The sequence below is a fragment of the Macrobrachium rosenbergii genome, chromosome 26 (assembly GCF_040412425.1).
Source record: "Macrobrachium rosenbergii isolate ZJJX-2024 chromosome 26, ASM4041242v1, whole genome shotgun sequence".
NCBI classification, from domain to species: domain Eukaryota; kingdom Metazoa; phylum Arthropoda; class Malacostraca; order Decapoda; family Palaemonidae; genus Macrobrachium; species Macrobrachium rosenbergii.
The window spans coordinates 47,658,749-47,677,849 of record NC_089766.1 but is presented as its reverse complement, the minus strand read 5'-3'; the positions used below and the strand labels follow the sequence as shown (position 1 = coordinate 47,677,849).

Sequence of the window (19,101 nt, the reverse complement as noted above, 5' to 3'; positions counted from 1 at the left end):
GAAGAGCTTCAGGTAGTTTACTCTGCCAAATGCTAAAGGTATCCCCGCTGGAGGCAAGCATAGCAGATATTATATTCGAATAGAATTCTTTCAGATCTCCCCTGTAACGGTCATTTCTACATTTTGGGTTAGCGCACACTAAGGCCCCTGCTGGTTGAACTATTTCCATGGTTTCCTTAAAGGATCTGGTTTTATATTGGTTTTTAAAATCTCAGTTAACAGCAGGTGGGCGATCAGTTACTGGGGGTTCATGGTAGGGAGGGATGGGGTACTGAATGACACCTGTAAGGGGATGTGATCGCAGCCCGTTGCAAGATCGTAGCGAATGTTGCAGGTCACAACAGAATCGTGGAGTTGTGGGGACGTGATGCAGTGGTCTAGCCAGGAGGTTGTAATTGTGTCCGTTCTACTCTGTACATAGGTATAGGAGGAGGGAGGGAGGAACATTACATTGCTAATTTGGAGAGCGTGATTTTGACAGAAGCGAGTAAGTTCATTATAAAATTGTTTTGTGGGGTGAGAATTAAGGTCCCCAATTATACAAATATGACCAGCAGTAGACTCATGAATAATGCTGTGTAACTCACCTATGATCATGCAGTATTGATCATAATTATTGTTCTTTTCCCAGAGCATATAAACATTAGTTGTTAGGATCTTAGAGTCCCCTAGTGTCATTTGAAGTCCCAGCAATCTATCACTCCTATAGGTCATCACATTCACCACATTGTCTAACGATTTGTGCCACAGGAAAGAAAGGCCCCCTTTCGGGCGACCGGCTACGATGTGATCTGTAACTTGCATCGATGAGGTCGAGAAAGCTCTGACGTTTCATGCACTGAATCGCACGTGGCAAGGTCATGAGGCCAGAGGAGCGTTTCTTGTAATGCAATGATGTCTTTGAAGTTTTTGCAGAACATGTTTAGGGGAGGAATGCTCCACTTGAGGCCAAAAAGATACCAAGAGATTATATCTAATGTATCCATGGCAACTCACGAAGATGGGAAATGAATGAGTTGACCATTTGGGTGGATGTTGGGGGGTTGGCCAGCTCGGGTGGGCAGTCACTCGCTGTGGGAGGTTTCCTGGGACTTTTGGTAGAGGGCGAGCCTGGGATTGAACCCCTGCTTGGGGTGTCAGCAAGTTCCCCTCGTGGGGGGGACCGGTCCCGGATTAGGTTATATCTTGGGACTTTTATATTAGGGCTGAAATTCTCGCCTTTAAGAACACCGAGGTGCTGAAATAGGCAGGTAATCCTGTGGGCCACTTTATGTTTAATTTTGCATAGGAGATAAAAGGGTCGGAGCCCGTGAGAAACTTGACTCTCTCTTTACTATGGCGTCTAGCTTCACTGATGAGTGCAAGTTATGAATCACAACGTGACATCTCTTCTCAGGTTTCTGGGCGCAGCAATCTCAAAGGTTCTAAAACCAGTCTGTAAATTACATCTTGGTTCCTCCAATCTTCGATGTTCAGCGTTATGTCTCAGGGTTACAACTGAAGCCGTTTGAAAGTTACGCAATAATCGGTTGACATATAATACAGGCTTTTCATACTGCAATGCTTGAAACACCAACACAAGTAATTTGAACTCAATCCTCGCTTTAATGGGCAGTCAGTGTAATTCCTTAAGAACAGGAGTTATTCTGTCTCTAGGAGATACAGTATTCCTTTTATAATGTCTAGCTGCTCTACTAATAATCCTTTGCATTTTCCTCGGTTGATAATTAAGGAGTCCATAATAAATTGAATTGCAGTAATTAGGCCTACTAATAACACAGTTCTGATTTAGCATTCTCATTAACGACCCATCCAAGTTTTCCTTACGAAAGCGATGTTCCTCAAATGGTACCCCACGGTCTTCGTAACTTTGTTAATTTGCTCATTAAATGAAAGATTGCGATCCAGCATTAAACCCTGATCTTTGGCAGAGTTGCTTACTGTCAGTGAAGTACCATTAACCACAAGGCTTTGAATATTACCCAGTCTCCAAAGATCATCCTTTCTTCCCCATAACCAGACACTCAGTTTTATTCTCATTCAAATTTAACTGTTTCTTTTCCATCCATAACAGCATTCAGTTTTTCCTTCTGTGTCAGCAACATCATTAAATGTCAAATAGAAGTGAGTATCATCAGCAAAAGTTTGAAACTAACACCATGCTTATATAAAATGTACGACAATTCAACTGTATATATATGTTACAGTCAACACGCGTAATCAGTCATTACGCGTAATGACTGAAATTTCAGTCATCACGCGTAATGCACTTAGGGACATTTGATCCCCCCAGGAGCTAGTACTAAACACGGCGAAATACATTTGACCCCCCGGGGACTAGTACTAAACCCGGCAAAACAGTGTAGGTGACTCACTGTTTTGCCGTGTTTAGTACTAGCTCGTGGGGGGACCAAATGTCCCCTAAGTGCATTACGTGTGATGACTGAAATTTCAGTCATTATGCGTAATGACTGATTACGCATGTTGACTGTAACATATACAAAACAAAATTGGGCCCAGCACACTTCCCTGGGGCACACCTCTTGACAGAGCCGTAGCACTTGAAAAGGGCTTTCCAGTTTGAACCAAATATGTTCTATTCTCAATATAATTCTTAAGAAAGTCTAACACCTCTCCATCAATGCCAACAGTTTTCAAATCATCAACCAACAATTCATGAACAACTGTATCAAATTCAGCACTCAAATCGAGTAATATTAATAGACCACACTTTCTCGCATCCATTTCATTAATCAAGTCATTCACCACGACACACAACGCCGTTCCAGTCGAGTGCAGTTCTCTGTATGCAGACTGCTCTATGGAAAAGATATTATTCTATTCAAGTTGTAATAACTGCTCTAAAATCACTTCTACAATCTTGGATAAAAACGTTAGGTTAAGAAATCTCAAGAGCTTGTTTGCCCTTAACTCAGGAAAAAGAAAGGATGGCAATTGCTGGCTACCTCCAGCAAAATGATATACTATCCGTACAATCTTGCCACAAAAGAATTTCAAAAATTCATCTGCCCAATCACAATCAGAATAACCATCAGGTAATACCTTATTCCTCTTATTGCCTGTTATGTTATCAAGGATTTTATACAATTTCCTTATACTCTATCAGATATTATACATGCATATGCTGCATTATGCTATCTGATGAAATAACATCCTTAATCGGTGTACGTAAACCGTCAAAAGATTTTATGGTCATTCTGGAATAACTGGCTCACATTCTCTCAGTTCTGGAGACAGTCTGATGAACATATCCTACGCATGTTATTTTCTCCACTTCCATATTTGTACTACTGAATGAACAGCACCAGAAACCACCATAATGTGTAGTCACAACTTTTTTTAAATACTTTTAAAATATTAATTCTTTTTTGAGGTCCATTTCATTCATTTTGATACAACTGCCCACTTACTCTGATTAGCAATTGTTGACTGTGACCTGATCTATGTCGACATTAGCCATTGAGAAACTAATTGTGGCACTATTTGAGCACCAACACTAGCGAGTCACTCCTCTAAATATGGAATTGTGTTGGGATATATCTCTGTCTAGCAACCACAAAAGAATAGATAGGAGAGAATATAGGATTTAGGCCAAAGGCCAAGCGCTGGACCTAGGAGATCATTCAGCACTGAAAGGAAAATTGGGAGTAAAAGGTTTGAAAGGTGTAACAGGAGGAAAACATCGCAGTTGCACCGTGAAACAATAGTTAGAAGAGGGTGGAAAGTGAGATGGAAGAAAGAATATGACAGGAGTACAGTAAAACGACTGAAAGGGGTTGCAGCTGGGGGCCGAGGGGACACTGCAAAGAACCTCAAGTGATGCCCACAATGTACCGAGTGCGAGGTGCACTGACAGCTCTATCCCTTTAAGGGTAACACCTAGACATTCTATTTGCTTTACCATTTTTTTCCTTCAATGTATTCCATGTCTTTCACTTCACCTATTGGGCATGTCATTGAATGTTAATGTTACTTTAATCCTTTCTTATATTTACCCCACGTTCACTAGCAGTTTTTATGTGAATAATTATTCTATTTCCAGTCGGTTACAGCCATTACCTAATGCTACTGTTAGGCACAAAAGATCCAATCTTGTCCAAAGTACAGATGCCTCGTTGTCTTAATCATACTTCAGCAATTACTGGATAGTGACAAGAGAGCATCCAAATGACCCCACAAGGGAAGGAGCCATATCGCTGCCTTTAAAAGGCAGCCTCCCAAGTAGCAGACCCACCTGGATATATACCTTACCCTAGGTGCCTTAGCTTCATTGAATAGAATGTATAGAATTTAGGCCAAGTGCTGGGACCTATGAGCTCGGTCAATCAGCGCTGAAATGGAAATTGCGAGTAAAAAGATTTGAAAGGTGTAACAGGAGGAAAGCCTCGTAGTTGCACTATTAAAAAATTGTCAGGAGAGGGTGGAGAGTAAGATGGAAGAAAGAGAATGTGGACGGAGGTACAGTAAAAGGAATGCAAGGGGTTGCAGCTGGGGACCGAAGGGATGCTGCAAAGAACCTTAAGTAATGCCTGCAGTGAACCACATGAGGTGCACTGGTGGCACTAGTATGCCACCCTTCAGGGCTTAATACTGAACCCAGCACTGAGGACAAGGTCTGACACATTGTTTCCCCTTTCCTCAGCCACTTCAGGTACTCCAGTTTTATGGATAGGGTGGCATACTGTCCACCTACATCCAATTAATTTTAAGGCCTTCTTACAGTCTGTTTGGATAGAAGAAGGAAAGGGAAATGAAATTGCTACTAGGGAGAGCCCTCACCACAATTTGCTAGACCAGCAGCTGAGTTGCAAGGCTTCCAGGGCTAAGATGTCTCAGCTTCTACCGTCTAAGTCCCCAATGAACAGCACCAGGTCAGAGATTTCTTTTAGAGGTTCATATTAAATTAGATCAACTAGATCCTTGCTCCTTATTCTTGGAGGAACGGCTCCAGTTCTTCTGAAATGCTTCATCTGCAACCGAATGATGTATACATAAACATAAGGACATTTAAAAGACAGCTGTACATTTTTATTTTGCTATTCTTTTCTAATTAGGTTATTTATTGAAAAATACAAAACCAAGAAACATGAAATAAAAATAAAACGCAAACTACAAAGTTGGCACTGATTAACAGAGTTGCAGACCAAATCACCTAAGATCTCCAATACAATAGTACTGTATTCAGTCATGTACAAACATTTCATGGCAATATCTTACAGAACATGAAATTTTCACGAATGTCATAAACAAACACATCATTTTCAAATCCCTACAGTATCAGCTAAGAGGAAACCACTTATCATGTACATGTACCGTACATGTAAAATGAATTCAATTACTTATTACAATGCAACACACATTGCAGCTTAGCAAACTGGATTTTACTAAATTAACAGTAATGAAAATGTACGATGGCATCAAATAAACATTTGCTAGCATCAGAGCCCTTTCCCTCACAGTGCCTGTACTGTATCGTGACAACTTTCTGTCACCAAAATCCCTCACAACAAAAAATGCCTAAATAAACCTTTTCTCTCATGAAGGGTTGTAATGTGTTCTGGCCGTAATAGTTTTCAACTGGGAAAAGACCTTGTTCCTGTCATTTTTTATTATGGTGGTACAAATCAAGTTCACCAGGTGTCTCTCGCTAGTGGTTTATGTTCGGAAACTGTAATTGTTAAGTTTTATTATTTTTGTTTGTAATAATTACATTATTGTATAATTTGTCACTTTACTCTGATATTCATGTTTACAACACCTCTGTTTTCATCCAATTGTTTCCTCAAGGGCTGGATTCTTACTAGAAAATGATGTTGTTTTTGTTTGCTAAGGGAGAGAAATTTGGGAGTTTTGCTTAAAAGCTACCAAGCAAGCTATTTTTTACAAATAAAAATTGTAGTATTAGTTGTATAACTGTGAGTGGTTGTATGTACTGTGTGTATATATTATCAAGAAAGCTAGGTTTCAAAATGAATAATTTGTACACTTCCTAACATCCCCATAGTCCACCCCCATCCCACAACAATACTGCCATTCCTAGGTACAAGAGCTTTGAGTCTTTGGAGAAAAAGGCACACACTTTGGTTGCAAACGCCTGTCATCACATTTCACAGGTTGTGCATGCTCTAGACCATGCCAGTGCTCGTAACAGCCCCACGAAGAGCTCCTCAAATGGTCCTCCTTTCGTTTTGTTTTGTTTTCGTTCCTGTTGGCAGTAAGATTGTCCTTTGTACAGTGACAAGTAAAAGCTTCCTAATGGCATCCTCTGTCTATTCGATGAGGTAGAATTTTCAACCAAACAACGACCCACCTACAAGTTTAAGCACATTGACGCATCCCCTGCCGTTTAGAATGAAAGTTTTGGTTCTCCTTTGAGGAAAAAGTCTTTGAGCTAGTCCTGTGAGGATATCAAGGTGTGACCTTAGTTTTGAATACAATTATAAATTCCCATTTTTCCTTTTGTGGGACTCGGTAGTGGGGTTAAACTGCTTTGTAAATAAAGTTTTCTTCAAAATTGCCTGGATACAAGTGACTTCCACATGGAGGCTAACTGATGTGTTACTGTACTGTGCAAAAAATTACACAGTACAGTATATCATTTCTCAATACAAAATAGTTATCTATTCCAGTGTATAATCATTACATCTTTAACTCCTTAATAATAAAAAAATATAATACTACATATTAATAAAAAGTTTAACAAGATCAATGAGTCAACATGCTTGAATTTCATAAGACTGGCCAGAAGGGTCTGTTCCTATACAGTAAACATGTCTTATTTAGTAAATTATAACTCCTTACAAATTTAATACTTGGAATTACTGAAAGTGTTCAAGATGCTGACAAAATTTTAATCATGGAACTGTTTCCAAACTTGATATTCAATGCTGGTTGACAACTGGACAGTCACATGAAAAATGTCTAAGTCTATGAGTTGTTCTGGGTCAGAAAACATGATATTTCAAAGTGGCATTCCTTTTGAAGTTCAGAGCGCTACAGTATAAAAGTAGGTTTGATCTATTTTTGCATCAGAATCATTTATCCATAAAATCTGCCATCGACTATGACTTAACGAGATGTGTTTTCGAGGTAGTAAAAATCAATGATGGGAACAGGTATACTTGATCTCGTCACAACAGTTGCGGCTTAGGCTGCTTCATCGGCATTTTTATTCTGCTCAGTGTCTACGTGTGTAAGAATTGAACCTATCTCAACACTTGTAACAGCCTCATGCATATAGTTTTTAGTATAAACAATTCATGTTGGACAAAATGTTTTTATGAACATTCTGAAAGGTTTCTGGAGCACCTCTGATAATTGAAATCTAGACATTTCTGTGGTAGCATATTCCTAATATTAATCTTAATTACTGACTACATTTCAGACAGCCCTAGTTTGAAAACTGAGGCATTTCGCGATACTGTGGCAAATCTTACAGCACGTGATGACTTGGAGCCATCTTTATTAACTGTATAATGTGGGCTTTCACATCTTATACTGTATGTTGTAATGCATACTTACTGGATAATTCATACTAGTGTGTACAGACAAATTGTACACATAATCCAAGGAGGGAGTAGTTACAGTGCTTGGTATATTTTTTGTTTACATTTATTGACACACTTTCTGCAGGCCAATGGTAGTGGATGATTACTCATCAAAATTTCTCTTTGAAAATTTTCTAGTTGGAGAGTCAGTTTCTCATATCTTTATTAAACTTGGACTGATTAATAAATCACAGTGAAGAGAGAAATGTAGTTCAAGACTTCAGACTTATCTGGGGAGGACTTGGGTACGTCAGTGCAAATTCTGAGCCCTGCGTCGTCAAATGATTAGGAACTATTCTACTGTGACTGATGCTGGGCCATATATTAGACAGGGTTAACTGTTTCTACTGGACATATACTGAAAATCCTTGATAGAAAAAAAAAAAGGCCTGAGCTCAAATGTAAAAAAACTGAAAACTACTAAAGACCCACTATGAGACTGCCTGGTTGGCTCCTTCATTGAATAAATCAAGAATAAATCCAAACACATGAATAAAATTTAAAGTATAATAAGCATATAAAACAAATTCATTACTGGTAATCAGACCCTCTGTACTGTAAAGGAGTGCTTGACAAGTGTAAGGAGCAACATAGTTCTACAACAATACAGGCAGTATCATTGTAGAATGAATTTGGTACTGTGTTCCTTCATTCATACATTACAGAAACCTTAACATATATCTTCTTTATACTACAGTATTTATCACTGGAGTACATTTTAGTAAAACCGAGCTGCTTTCAGAATACCTTGGCAAGACAAAGTACTGTACAATAAATTCTATATGTGTTTACAAGGTCCTACATGATGAAACTGCATTCAAAGCTAGCTTTTTTTTTTTTTTAATATCTATATCTACAGTTTCATCCAATTACCTACAACCTGACGTTCACTAATACACGATACTTTCTTCTCAAAATATTGAGTGCTATCACCCCGCCCCACATGCTCCTTATTTGACAGGTGGCCTTCGTTCTTTTCACAAGGAACAGAAGTTTGACAATGATCTGAACCCTGCGTACTGGAATTGTTTGAATTCTCACCACTGTTCTCTGTGATCCCTGTCGTAGTGTGGTGAACATTCTTGACGCAACCACTTTCAGAAGCATGTGGGGGTTTCTCTGAAGTTTTGCTCTTCGAATCATAGTCACCCATGACTTTCTCTACCGAATGTACTGGAATTTTCTGCTGTTCCCTACTAATGTTGTTCAGTGTTTCATCTGCTGACGTGACAGCATAATTTCTTTCCTTGTCAAAACTGTCCTCGGATGAATTAGCACAGTTAAGAGTTGTCTGGTGTACATTCTTATTTATCAACTTCATTTTCAAACTATTTTCCGTCCTCTTACTTGAAGAAATTTTATAACTAGGTATTTTGAAAGTATTGTCAGTTTTCCAGTCTTTTATGGAACTTTTCTCCCAATAGTCTTTTGCAGAAGTACTCTTAATTTCACTTGGTACAGCCTGGCATTTAGGTCTCACATACTCTCCGTGCTTAGAGGAAGTACCCTCACTGCTCGTCATCAGACTCTTCACTGAAAAAGCAAATGGAACTGCTGAAATGGGGTTACTTTTACTGCGTCCACCACTAACGAAGTTTTCGTGACTCTTATGCGTTTCCCTGGGAGCCATCAGTAAGTTTCTACCTTCCTGATTCCCTGGAATATCCATTCTTTCACTGGAATTAGTAACCGTACTTTTTTCGTGATTTCCACTGCTTTCTGATGTAGGTTTACGTTTGAGAAGCTTCGCTAAAGGGTTACCACAAATTCCTTTGTTTCCCGTCTCGCTCTTCATTAGGTCGTCTTGATAATACTGATACACATCTTGGTTCCCATCTTCACGCTTTGCAACCATTCCTTTGCACGGTAAGTGTTGCATATAGAGAGCATTATTCTCAAAGACTCTTTTACATTCCAGACAAGAGGTCTCACATCTACTGGGATCTGCAACTGTACGAGTTTCTCCCTGCAATTCAGGGTCGCTACGGTCACCGCATTCCTTTTCCTCCTTGGGTACTGTGCTTCCAAGATCAACTTCACGACAACCAACCACATTATCAGGTTTGTCAGTTGCCGCTGGTGATTGGTCATCCTGAACGGTTCCTTTGTTGCACAGTTTAGGGGTTTTAACACTTGCTGGCAAAGGTCCTATACTGTCGGCTGTATCTTGATTTTCCATTTTCCCCATTGCTTCGCTTCGGACGCAGTGCTCTTGGCAATACGGCGAAGTACATTCTTCCTCCAGGTCACTCCTGGTTTGGTCTACCTTACCAATATGAAATCCTTTCTCACATATGTGCATCTGTCTTTGACACATCTCACAGTCGTGCGGCATTTTTAGAGAATGCGACTTGGCATGAACAATTAAATGGCATCTTGCTACAAAATCTCTTTTGCAGATTTCACACGTAAATGGCTTGATCTTGGGATGCGCATATAAAAGGTGTCTTTTCAGCGTATGTGCTCTCTCAAACGTTTTAGAGCACAGATTGCACGCAAAGAGCAGCTCATCTTCCGCTGTTTGTTGTTTACCGGCTACTCTATCAGTTTTCAGTTTTTCTAAAAGCACATACGGACTCTTGTTGAAACATTCCTGCCGTAACTGACTCTCTTCAGAGAGTGATTCGTTTTTACTGCATATAGGGCCCTCATTGTTTACTTCCAAGATTCCCTGGCCACAATTGGATTCTTGGCTTTCTTTTTCCAATGTTTTCTCACCCTGACTGTAACCTTCATGACCAAGAGAAATGTCAACACTTAATTTCTGGTCCGTGCTGGTTTCAATGTACTTCTTTGGATGGGAAGCAGGAAAAAAGCCTTCCTCACAGATGTGGATTCCTTTCTCGCACATCACACAGTCAAATGACTTTCTCTGAGTGTGGGATTTTTTGTGAAGAATTAAATGACACTTACCCGCAAACTCTCGCTTACAGATATGACAGCTAAAGGGCTTGTTTTCTGGATGGGCATATAACAGGTGTCTTTGAAGCGACCCGGGTTTTGCAAATCTCTTGGAACAAATGCTACACGACAAAGACTTCTCTATCTCCGGCGTTTCTTCTGTGTCGCTGGATATGTTACTTCCATCCTTCCCTAAGTCATCAGAGCTCAAGGCGTCCGCATCAGGAATCTCAATGCTGTTAGGGCAGCACTCCTTTCTGTGTCTGTCGTACAAGAACTTGCGGTGGAATTTCTGTTTACACTCGCTGCACTCGTACAATTTGTTAATATGAATCCTTTCGTGCTTGCTCAGCAAGACTATGGAAACGTATTCTTTCCCACAAAAGTTGCAGGGAAATCCTTCGGTTTCATGCAGAATCATCATGTGCTTTTTCAGAATGCGCAAGGTTTTGAAGTTCTGCTTGCACAAGTCGCAACTGTACGGTTTCACGACAACCTTTTTACTGCGTGGCCTTCGATGTTTTGTTTTCGGTCCTTTGATGCCTTTACAGGTGCATTTCGAACTGCCGGACTGGGACACCTCTGATCCTTGTGAATTATCTGTTTGTTGGACCTCGCTTGCATCACCTTTTTCACCTTCCTGAGCTGCTTTTGAATGATCTGCGTGGCAAACCTCAGACGTGCCATCTTTTCCATCGTTGTGATGAGCTCCTTCACAGCTGTGTGCGTGCTGACCCTCACTTAAAGCTTCCTTTTCCCCCTTACGACGACGACGACGCTTAACAGACTTCTTTTTAGTGGGCTCTGTGGCAGGTGGGACCAGATCCAACTTAATTTTCTCGTGTACTTTTTCTCTGTGCCGTAACATGTTAAACTTGCAGCTGAATCTCATTGGACACGTGTCACACTGATAAGACCTTATCTTTTCGTGGACTGCATTTCGGTGAATGTTCAGCTGTGAGACTGTATGGAAACTCTTATTGCACACGCTGCAACTGTGCGGTTTTAAACGTTCATGCACTCCTTCTTTGTGCCTTACTAGGTTGGCATACTGCCTGAAATCCTTCTTGCAGATATTACAAAAGAAAAGTCGTGTTTCCCAGTGCGAGGCTTTGTGCTGTTTAAGCTCGGCCGCCGAAGTATACTGTTTTTTGCAGATTTTGCAGGAATAAATTCCGTTCTCTTCAATCGCATCCTCTAGATTCCCCAACAGTGGTTCGCTTGGGCTCTCTTCTTTTTCCTCTTCTTTTTCCTCTTCTTTTTCATCCGGTTTGGACTCATGAACTTTCATGTGTAAATGCAAATTGCAGTCGTGTTGGAACTTTCTGTGACAAACATTACATTCATACAGTCTTGCATTATACGATATGGTTGCATTTTCGTTTGACAGATCCCCTGACTCATGTGGATTGGGACCACCAGCTTCTGTACTCTGGGGATCCTTCTTAGACTGTCCTCTACTGCGTTTCTTGCCTTCTTTATCACCGCGTTCCGATTTCAAGGTCTTCCTCTTCTTTTTCAAAGGTATGTTGAACTCGGAATCATTCTTGCCCATCACACCACCGCTTCCCTGACCAGTATTGTACAGAATGTCAAACACTTGCGTGAATTCTTCGTTACACATTTCGTTATCGGTCCAAGCTGGAATGTTTCCACTACCACACGGATTGTGACTGTTGTCATGAGCGAAATTATGATTCACGACTGAAAAGAGGCGTCTCTCGTAGCCAAAGTTTTCTTGGCCGCTGTAAAAACAATTCTCTTCCACTTTCACAAATTCTTCAAACATGACGTTTATGACGTTTTCGTGAATTCTTTGAGCAGATGTCTCCGGGGAAAACATGTTGAGTTGTCTAAGATCTTCGCTGGCTTTCAGAGATCCTTTGTGGATCTGGGACATATTACTATTTGCATAATTTTCTTGCGAGTTGTTTTCTAAGTTGTATCTGCCGTAACTATACTGCTTTTGGTTGTAGTTGCTCTCGGCTTCGCCGACAACGTTGCACACTGCTGATGGATTTGGGTGTTGGTTTCCAACATTTCCTGCTCGTTCAGCTGGGTACCTCAGCTCGTGGTTGTATAGCAAGTTGTAATTTTGTTCGTTATAAACACACGCATCCCTAAGCTTGTTTACATAAGTTTCACTGTAAAAGCCCACTTCGCATATGTGGAGTCCTTCCTTACAGAAGCTGCAGGTGTGCATCTCTCTTTGCGTGTGAGACTGAATGTGGTTAGTGAACTGACCCCTGTCGGTATACTTCGTTCTGCATAAGTAACATTCATAGAAACTGTTCTTCGAGTGGGCATGGAAGAGATGCCACTGGAAGGCTTCACAGTTTCCAAAAACCACATTGCAGTATTTACACTTGTAAACCATGGTGTTGAAAGAGAACTGATCACCTTTCACTGGGAAATCCCCGTAGGCAGGCTTTCCTAAGCTTGTGCCGGGAGGGAAACATGCCACACCGTCCGCCAAATTGTACGCTTTCCCGTAACTCTTATTAGGTAAATTGTCGGGGGTGGCCTTATGGGCAACCTCGTTACCCTCCTTGTGATAGGTCTCCATATGCTTATTGTACTGGTGCTCTTGATAAAATGTGTGTTTGCATACTTTACACTGCAAAGCATGTCCGCGATGATAGTCGGAACCAGTCATTCTACTGCTGTCAAGATTGACACCTGAGTTTTCCTTAACAAACATGTAACCTGTGGGAGCTGTTCTTTCAACTCCCTGGGTAACCTCTTCAGCCGACTGTTGATAATTGCTTCCATGGCCTAAGGCAATCCTTCTTTGGTATTCAAAAATGGCATCTTGACCTGGTTGTTTATTAGAGAATTCATTCTGCACCCTTTCATTCTCATGGCTATATGCCATTTTCCTCTGGATTTCAGGGAAACTCTCCTGAACTATTTGCCTGTCGGGGAATTCAGAGGACATCTGTTTATTTTGATGATCAAGTACAACCTTGCCTTGGTTAAGACTGGTGTCTTGGGCAGGGTGTTTATTGTATAATCCATGGGTCTCCACTTCATATCTCTGTACTGGCAGCATGACACTTTTGTCTTCAAAAGCTCCCCTTTGAAGCTGTTTATTTGCGAGTTCTGGTGGCCCTACGTTGTCATATTTGGGTGTTACTTTGTCTTGACCTCCTTGAGTGACTCCTTGAACTGGTTGTGCGTTGGGTAGTTCATAAGTCCATTTATCAGTTGCATTTCCTAGCGCGACCTTCCTTTGGACGTCAAATTTCGGCTCCTGAACAGGGCACTCGAAGGGGTTTTCACAAGTCACCCATTCATTCTCGCATCCTGTCTTAGCCTGGGGTGTATCGTCTCGTAGAGGCTGATTATACGTTTCACTTCCCTGTTCTGATGCAACAACATTTTGATCCTGAGGGATAACGTTTTGAACCCGTTTATCAATGGCTGCACACACCTCTCTTTCACTTCCCTGTTCACATGTGAATCTTGTATGGTCTTCAAGAATGACCTTAGAAGCTGCCTCTTCATTTGAGACTTCCGAAACTGCCTTGTCGTTAGAGACTTCGGAAGTCCCTCTTTCCTTTTCAGGTTCTTGGACTGATTCATTGTTGGTAGATTCACTAGTCCCTTCTTCATTTCCATCATCAAATTTAACTCTAGCTTGGTCTTCTGGTGTGAGATCTTGAACCGGCTGTTTATCCAGTAACTCAGAAGGCACTATTTCATTTTCGCGTCCAGATTTTTCATCTCGACATTCTGACGTCAGTTCATTTTCAGCTTCGCAATTTACCCTCTGCGCCTTCTCTTTATGGATGAATTCGCCGTCGCTCTCTTGCCTTCCAGACACCTGCAACTGCCTCTTGCGTCCGAATACACGATTCCTCATGTTGTACCTCTTACTGCTGCGACCGTAATAATGTGACTCAATTTTCTCACAGAGCGCTGCTCTGTGCACTGACACGTATGAAAAAGAACGAAAACTCCTCCTATAAATTGAGCAGTGACATATCTTTACATGACCGTGGGCAGTTTTAAAGTGTTTCAGTAAATTCAATACCTGCCTGAAGTCTTTTTTACAAATATTGCAAATCCTAAGTTTTGATTTGAAATTGAAAACTTTCTTTCTCAAAAACTTTGTTGACATGAAGACCTTTCTGTACATTTTACATCTATGTAAAAGTGTTCTAGCTTTGGATCCATCCTTTCTTATTCCAGAGCTATCGAGGTTATGCTTTTCATCGACTTGAACATGTGTACGTTTTTCTGTTTGCACGAATTTCCTGTGACCACCCCTAAAACGAAGCGAACTGAAGCCTGCAGGGTCTTTTAGTTCACCGTCTAAGGCCTGACGATGGGAATTACGAAAACTTACTTTTCTGTCAACCCCACTGACATAACTGTCCTTTTTCACGCTCCTCTTATAATGGAAGTCCTCGTTGAGCATGTCATAAATACAGGGCCGTGTTTCATGAAATTTCACGTGGCTTTTCAAGTGACATCTCTGTCTGAAAACCACAAGGCATATTTTACAGACGTAGGATTTCTTACCGGCAAGAGTTTTGATATGAATTATAGGCTCACTTCTGTTTCTGGAGCAAACCAAGCTGCTGTTTGTGTTAATCACTCTCGCTCTGGAATTTCTGTACCCGTGATAGCTAAACCAGTGGCTACCTAAGCTGAATTTGCATGAAAAGTTCCTCTTACACTTCTTGCATACGTATTTGACGTGAGGCTGAGCCCTTAAGCTTTTTTCAGACATGATTAACATCAAGCCCAACGGAAACAGCTACACAACGCACTTTTGTTGCACTGCACTTTCCACTAGCGGCTCATACCAAATACGTTGCAGAGGCGAACGATGCAACAATAATTTTGATGCATGGGCTACACGACTATATACACAGTCAGGATAATTATTTACAGTTCATTCAGTGATGAAACTAACTTGAAATACTTCCAGATACAAAAACAGTTTTAAATGAGTCACATATACTATGTCTATAACCTCATACCGTATTCTTCATAGAGAGTGTATCTAATACATTCATGCAATGTTAATACATCCAGTGTACTTATTGGCACTGTTCCTCATACTGATAAGTACATTCTCACAGAATCTTGCCTTAGTTTAGTTTTCCTTCAAAGAAACCGTCTTGAAAAGTTTTACAGAGTATTACTCTAATTCTATATAGTATTTCAAAATATCATCAGAATATAACCCTAATGACATAATATTTACAATAGTGTACAGTACTCCATTTCTGCTAAATATTCATACACTGTATGAATGGCTCTGGGCAGTACAGTCTGTTTGCTTCCCGGAAACAACACTCGACACTAGGCATATGACTGAAATTCATGTTATGTTTCAGTTCTCTTGGGTAAAGTGAAGTGACTATAACATATACTCTTCCCAACGTAGTACTAAAGGAACATTATAATTCAGTTACAACTACAGCTCACTGGGATTTGATATCTTAATCAAAGCAGTTTGCCGAAGATGTTTCAAATCAACACGACCAACTAGTAATCAGTAACATTACAGTAATATAAATTTTTTAAACAGAAACTATGGTTCAACTAGATAGTTATGAAATGTTTATAACACAGAGTGCAGCAAGCAAACAGAATTTCATTCCTCTCTACCACGAGGCAGCAGAAACTAACGTGTCCACAATCAAAAGTAGTTTGCATGATGGCTAAACTCCAATTATGCAGTTGCCATACTGTAACAGAAAGAAAGGGTGTCAATTAATATTACATTCTCATTCCCTGACGATATTTTTGCAAAGGAACTCACTGTATACTGTATACGGTTAAAAGAGTTTTCAATTTCTTACACAATACTTTTGGTTTTTATATATCATAGATGCAGACCTATTGCTTTTTTTTTTTTTTTTTTTTACACATGCCTTATTAAATCAGTCTATGCCGAAAAGCCATAAAACTGGCTGGCTGGGTGAAAACTGCTCAAGCTGCAGTTAGCCTATCCATGTCACCTTTGAAGTTATAAGAGGATCTGAAAACCTTTTATGTTTATGCATGGTTACAGTTACAGCTGGGTCTATCTGGGAGCCTTTAGCAGTGACAGCAAAAAGTGACTACCTATTACAAAGGAAAGGCAGGAGTTAATATTCCTAAAACCACCTGTAAAAAATGTGCGTGAAGGATTACAGCTCATAATGAATACAGTACGAAACGAGAAGAGTGAAAACTGGAAGAAACGAGGAGGTGAAAGGTAGGAAAGAAGTTATCTGATCACCCTACCGGAGTTACTACACAACTGAAAGAAAATTGATGGAGATATCTGTCATACGAGTACTAAAGGTTGAGGAGGGGAAAGTAGATTACTATCTCCAACTCAAGTCAACTGTTAAATGACACAGTGCCACAACATATATTTCATTATCTCTAAATAAGACTAAAGGATAGGCTCTTTTTGGTAGCCTCTCTACGTTAGAAGTGTAACGTTCTGGGAGACAGGATGAGGAAGACGTGAAGAAGGGGCTACTGTACCAGAGCTGAAGGCAAGATATAGGAAGTCCTCGGTTATCGGCGATCCGGTTTTACGGCGCTTGTCTAGTGACGACAATAACAGGATTTTCGACACCGATTCCCGGTTATCATCGCTGATCACCGGTTATCGGCGCCGATAACCAGAAATGAGTGCTATTATGGCCGATTTTCGGTTACTGGCGATTTTCGGTTATCGTCACACTGTCGGGAACGGAGCCCTGCCGATAACCGGGGACTGCCTCTATGCATTCTCAAGCTGTGATGGGACCACTGAAGTAACTCATGTCTGTATGCACCTAACATGCCTGTAAGGATTCTAAAGCATTGCCTGGAAGGTCTGAAAGCTGGGTATTGGTGGTACAACAAAAAATAAATAAATTAATAAAAAAAGGGGTTCAACAACGACAGGTGTGAGCTATCCAATTTAAGTAAACAGTTCATCAATAAAATTCTTCAGGATTGCAGAGGGTTAAAGGAAGGCCACTACGAGAGTCAATTCCTGAAGGGGCTGCGAAGGATGCTCAAGGAAAACTCCTGAGATTGCACAAGGTAAAGGAAAATGTCTCATTCAGGAAGGACAACTTCACATGGTATTTTCCCCACTTAGACTTCCATCAAGGAAACCCAATTCTATAGACTTCATAATCTTTTGGGGAAGAACTTAGGAAGGGACTCTTATAGTCCCCTGGGGGAGACAGCTTGTTAATACTGGAAAGGCATCTGATGGTATTGTCGGAAAAAGGTCCCCTGGATAGCTCTTGGGGTTGAAAACAAAGGGTGTTTAGATTTTGATGAGGTAAGTTAGTGGGGGCTGACATACTGTAGATACTGGGTAGCAGCAGAAGTTCTCTGGGGATCTTTCAGGAGTATAAGATCTGAATATCACTACTTAAGGGGTCACTGACAGTATGAGTCATTGCAGTACTTTGTTCAAAACAAATGTCAAAAGACTGAAAAAAAGGAAAGATGAAAATTTCTAAAACATCCAAAGGGTGTCCCCTGGAATTATCTTTCCATTTTCTGAGTCAAAGATGTATCATATACTGGAAGGTTTCTTGTCAAGTAATGTTGTAAAAAGGGCAAAAAAATTCCCTGCATATCATGGGATGGAGAGATTATTTAGGGCTGTCACCTAGCAATATACAGTAGTACATTGGTGTTGCATTGTCCAATGCTGAAGCTATTAGGTAGTCCTTCACTGATCCTAAATTTGTTCTAGATGAAGCATGAAGTCTACCCAGACTTAAACTCATTAGTCTGAGGGAAGTGATTCTCATTAGCCCGAGAGAAGTGACCCAAACCCACTGAGTAGTAACTGGTGAATAAGAGGTACCCTGTAGGTGGGAGCAGAAGAGCCTCTTGGAAGAGGTTCCAAACCTGTAACATTGAAACAAGTCCTGTGCTCTGAAGACAATAATAGTTACACGTTCATCTTAATCGAAGAATACTCGGAAAGATCCAGTGCAGCATCAATTAGGAGGAACTATACCCATATCGGATGGCGTAGAAGACCCATGCGCCTATACGATCCTCACATTTCAGCAAAGGGCATTAAGAATAAAAATTTCCATGTTTAAGGGTAAAGCTTTTCCCATTTTTCGAATAGGTGGCAACAGAACAGCAGGAAAAATTTGACACAATCTCTTTAATACTAAAACAAATGTAATTGCCAAGGGAAGACAAAAGCGGCTTAGTAAAAGCAAAAACCATTTTAACAAACAGTGAAAATACCAGTAAATCAATAGAATCATGAAAACAGCAAGAAGGCGATTTACTGATAGTGAAAATATCACTTTTGTACATGAAACTTACCCGTCAGATATATACTTAGCTATAGTCTCTGACGTTCCCGACAGAAATTCAAATTTCGCGGCACACGCGACAGGTAGGTCAGGTGATCTACCATTCCGCCGCTGGGTGGCGGGAATAGAACCATTCCCGTTTTCATGTCAGATTTTCTCTGTCGCTGGTTCCGGCAACATCTGTTGTTGGTTCCTTCTGCTTGGATTTTCATTTTTCGCTTGCTGAGGATTATTTTGGACTGACCTTTGGTGACGTATTGGATCTTTGGCTTGGCATACGCTTTTGTGGACTGTTTTTGATTTTGGCTTTGGTATTTTCTTATAGAATGTCTGAT

General features: G+C 40.6%; 1 protein-coding gene across 7 annotated transcripts in view; it reads right to left on the bottom strand.

The window, feature by feature from the left end:
• Positions 1 to 5,042: 5,042 nt before the first annotated feature.
• The window catches only part of LOC136853158 (uncharacterized), a 57,207-nt gene continuing 43,148 nt past the window's right edge, over positions 5,043 to 19,101 (bottom strand). For all 7 annotated transcript variants that reach the window (XM_067128481.1, XM_067128486.1, XM_067128482.1 and 4 more), the window contains one exon: positions 5,043 to 16,174. In XM_067128481.1, the coding sequence (XP_066984582.1) occupies positions 8,422 to 15,216 (6,795 nt within the window). In that variant the 5' untranslated portion in view covers positions 15,217 to 16,174 and the 3' untranslated portion in view covers positions 5,043 to 8,421. The remainder of the gene's footprint in view (positions 16,175 to 19,101) is intronic.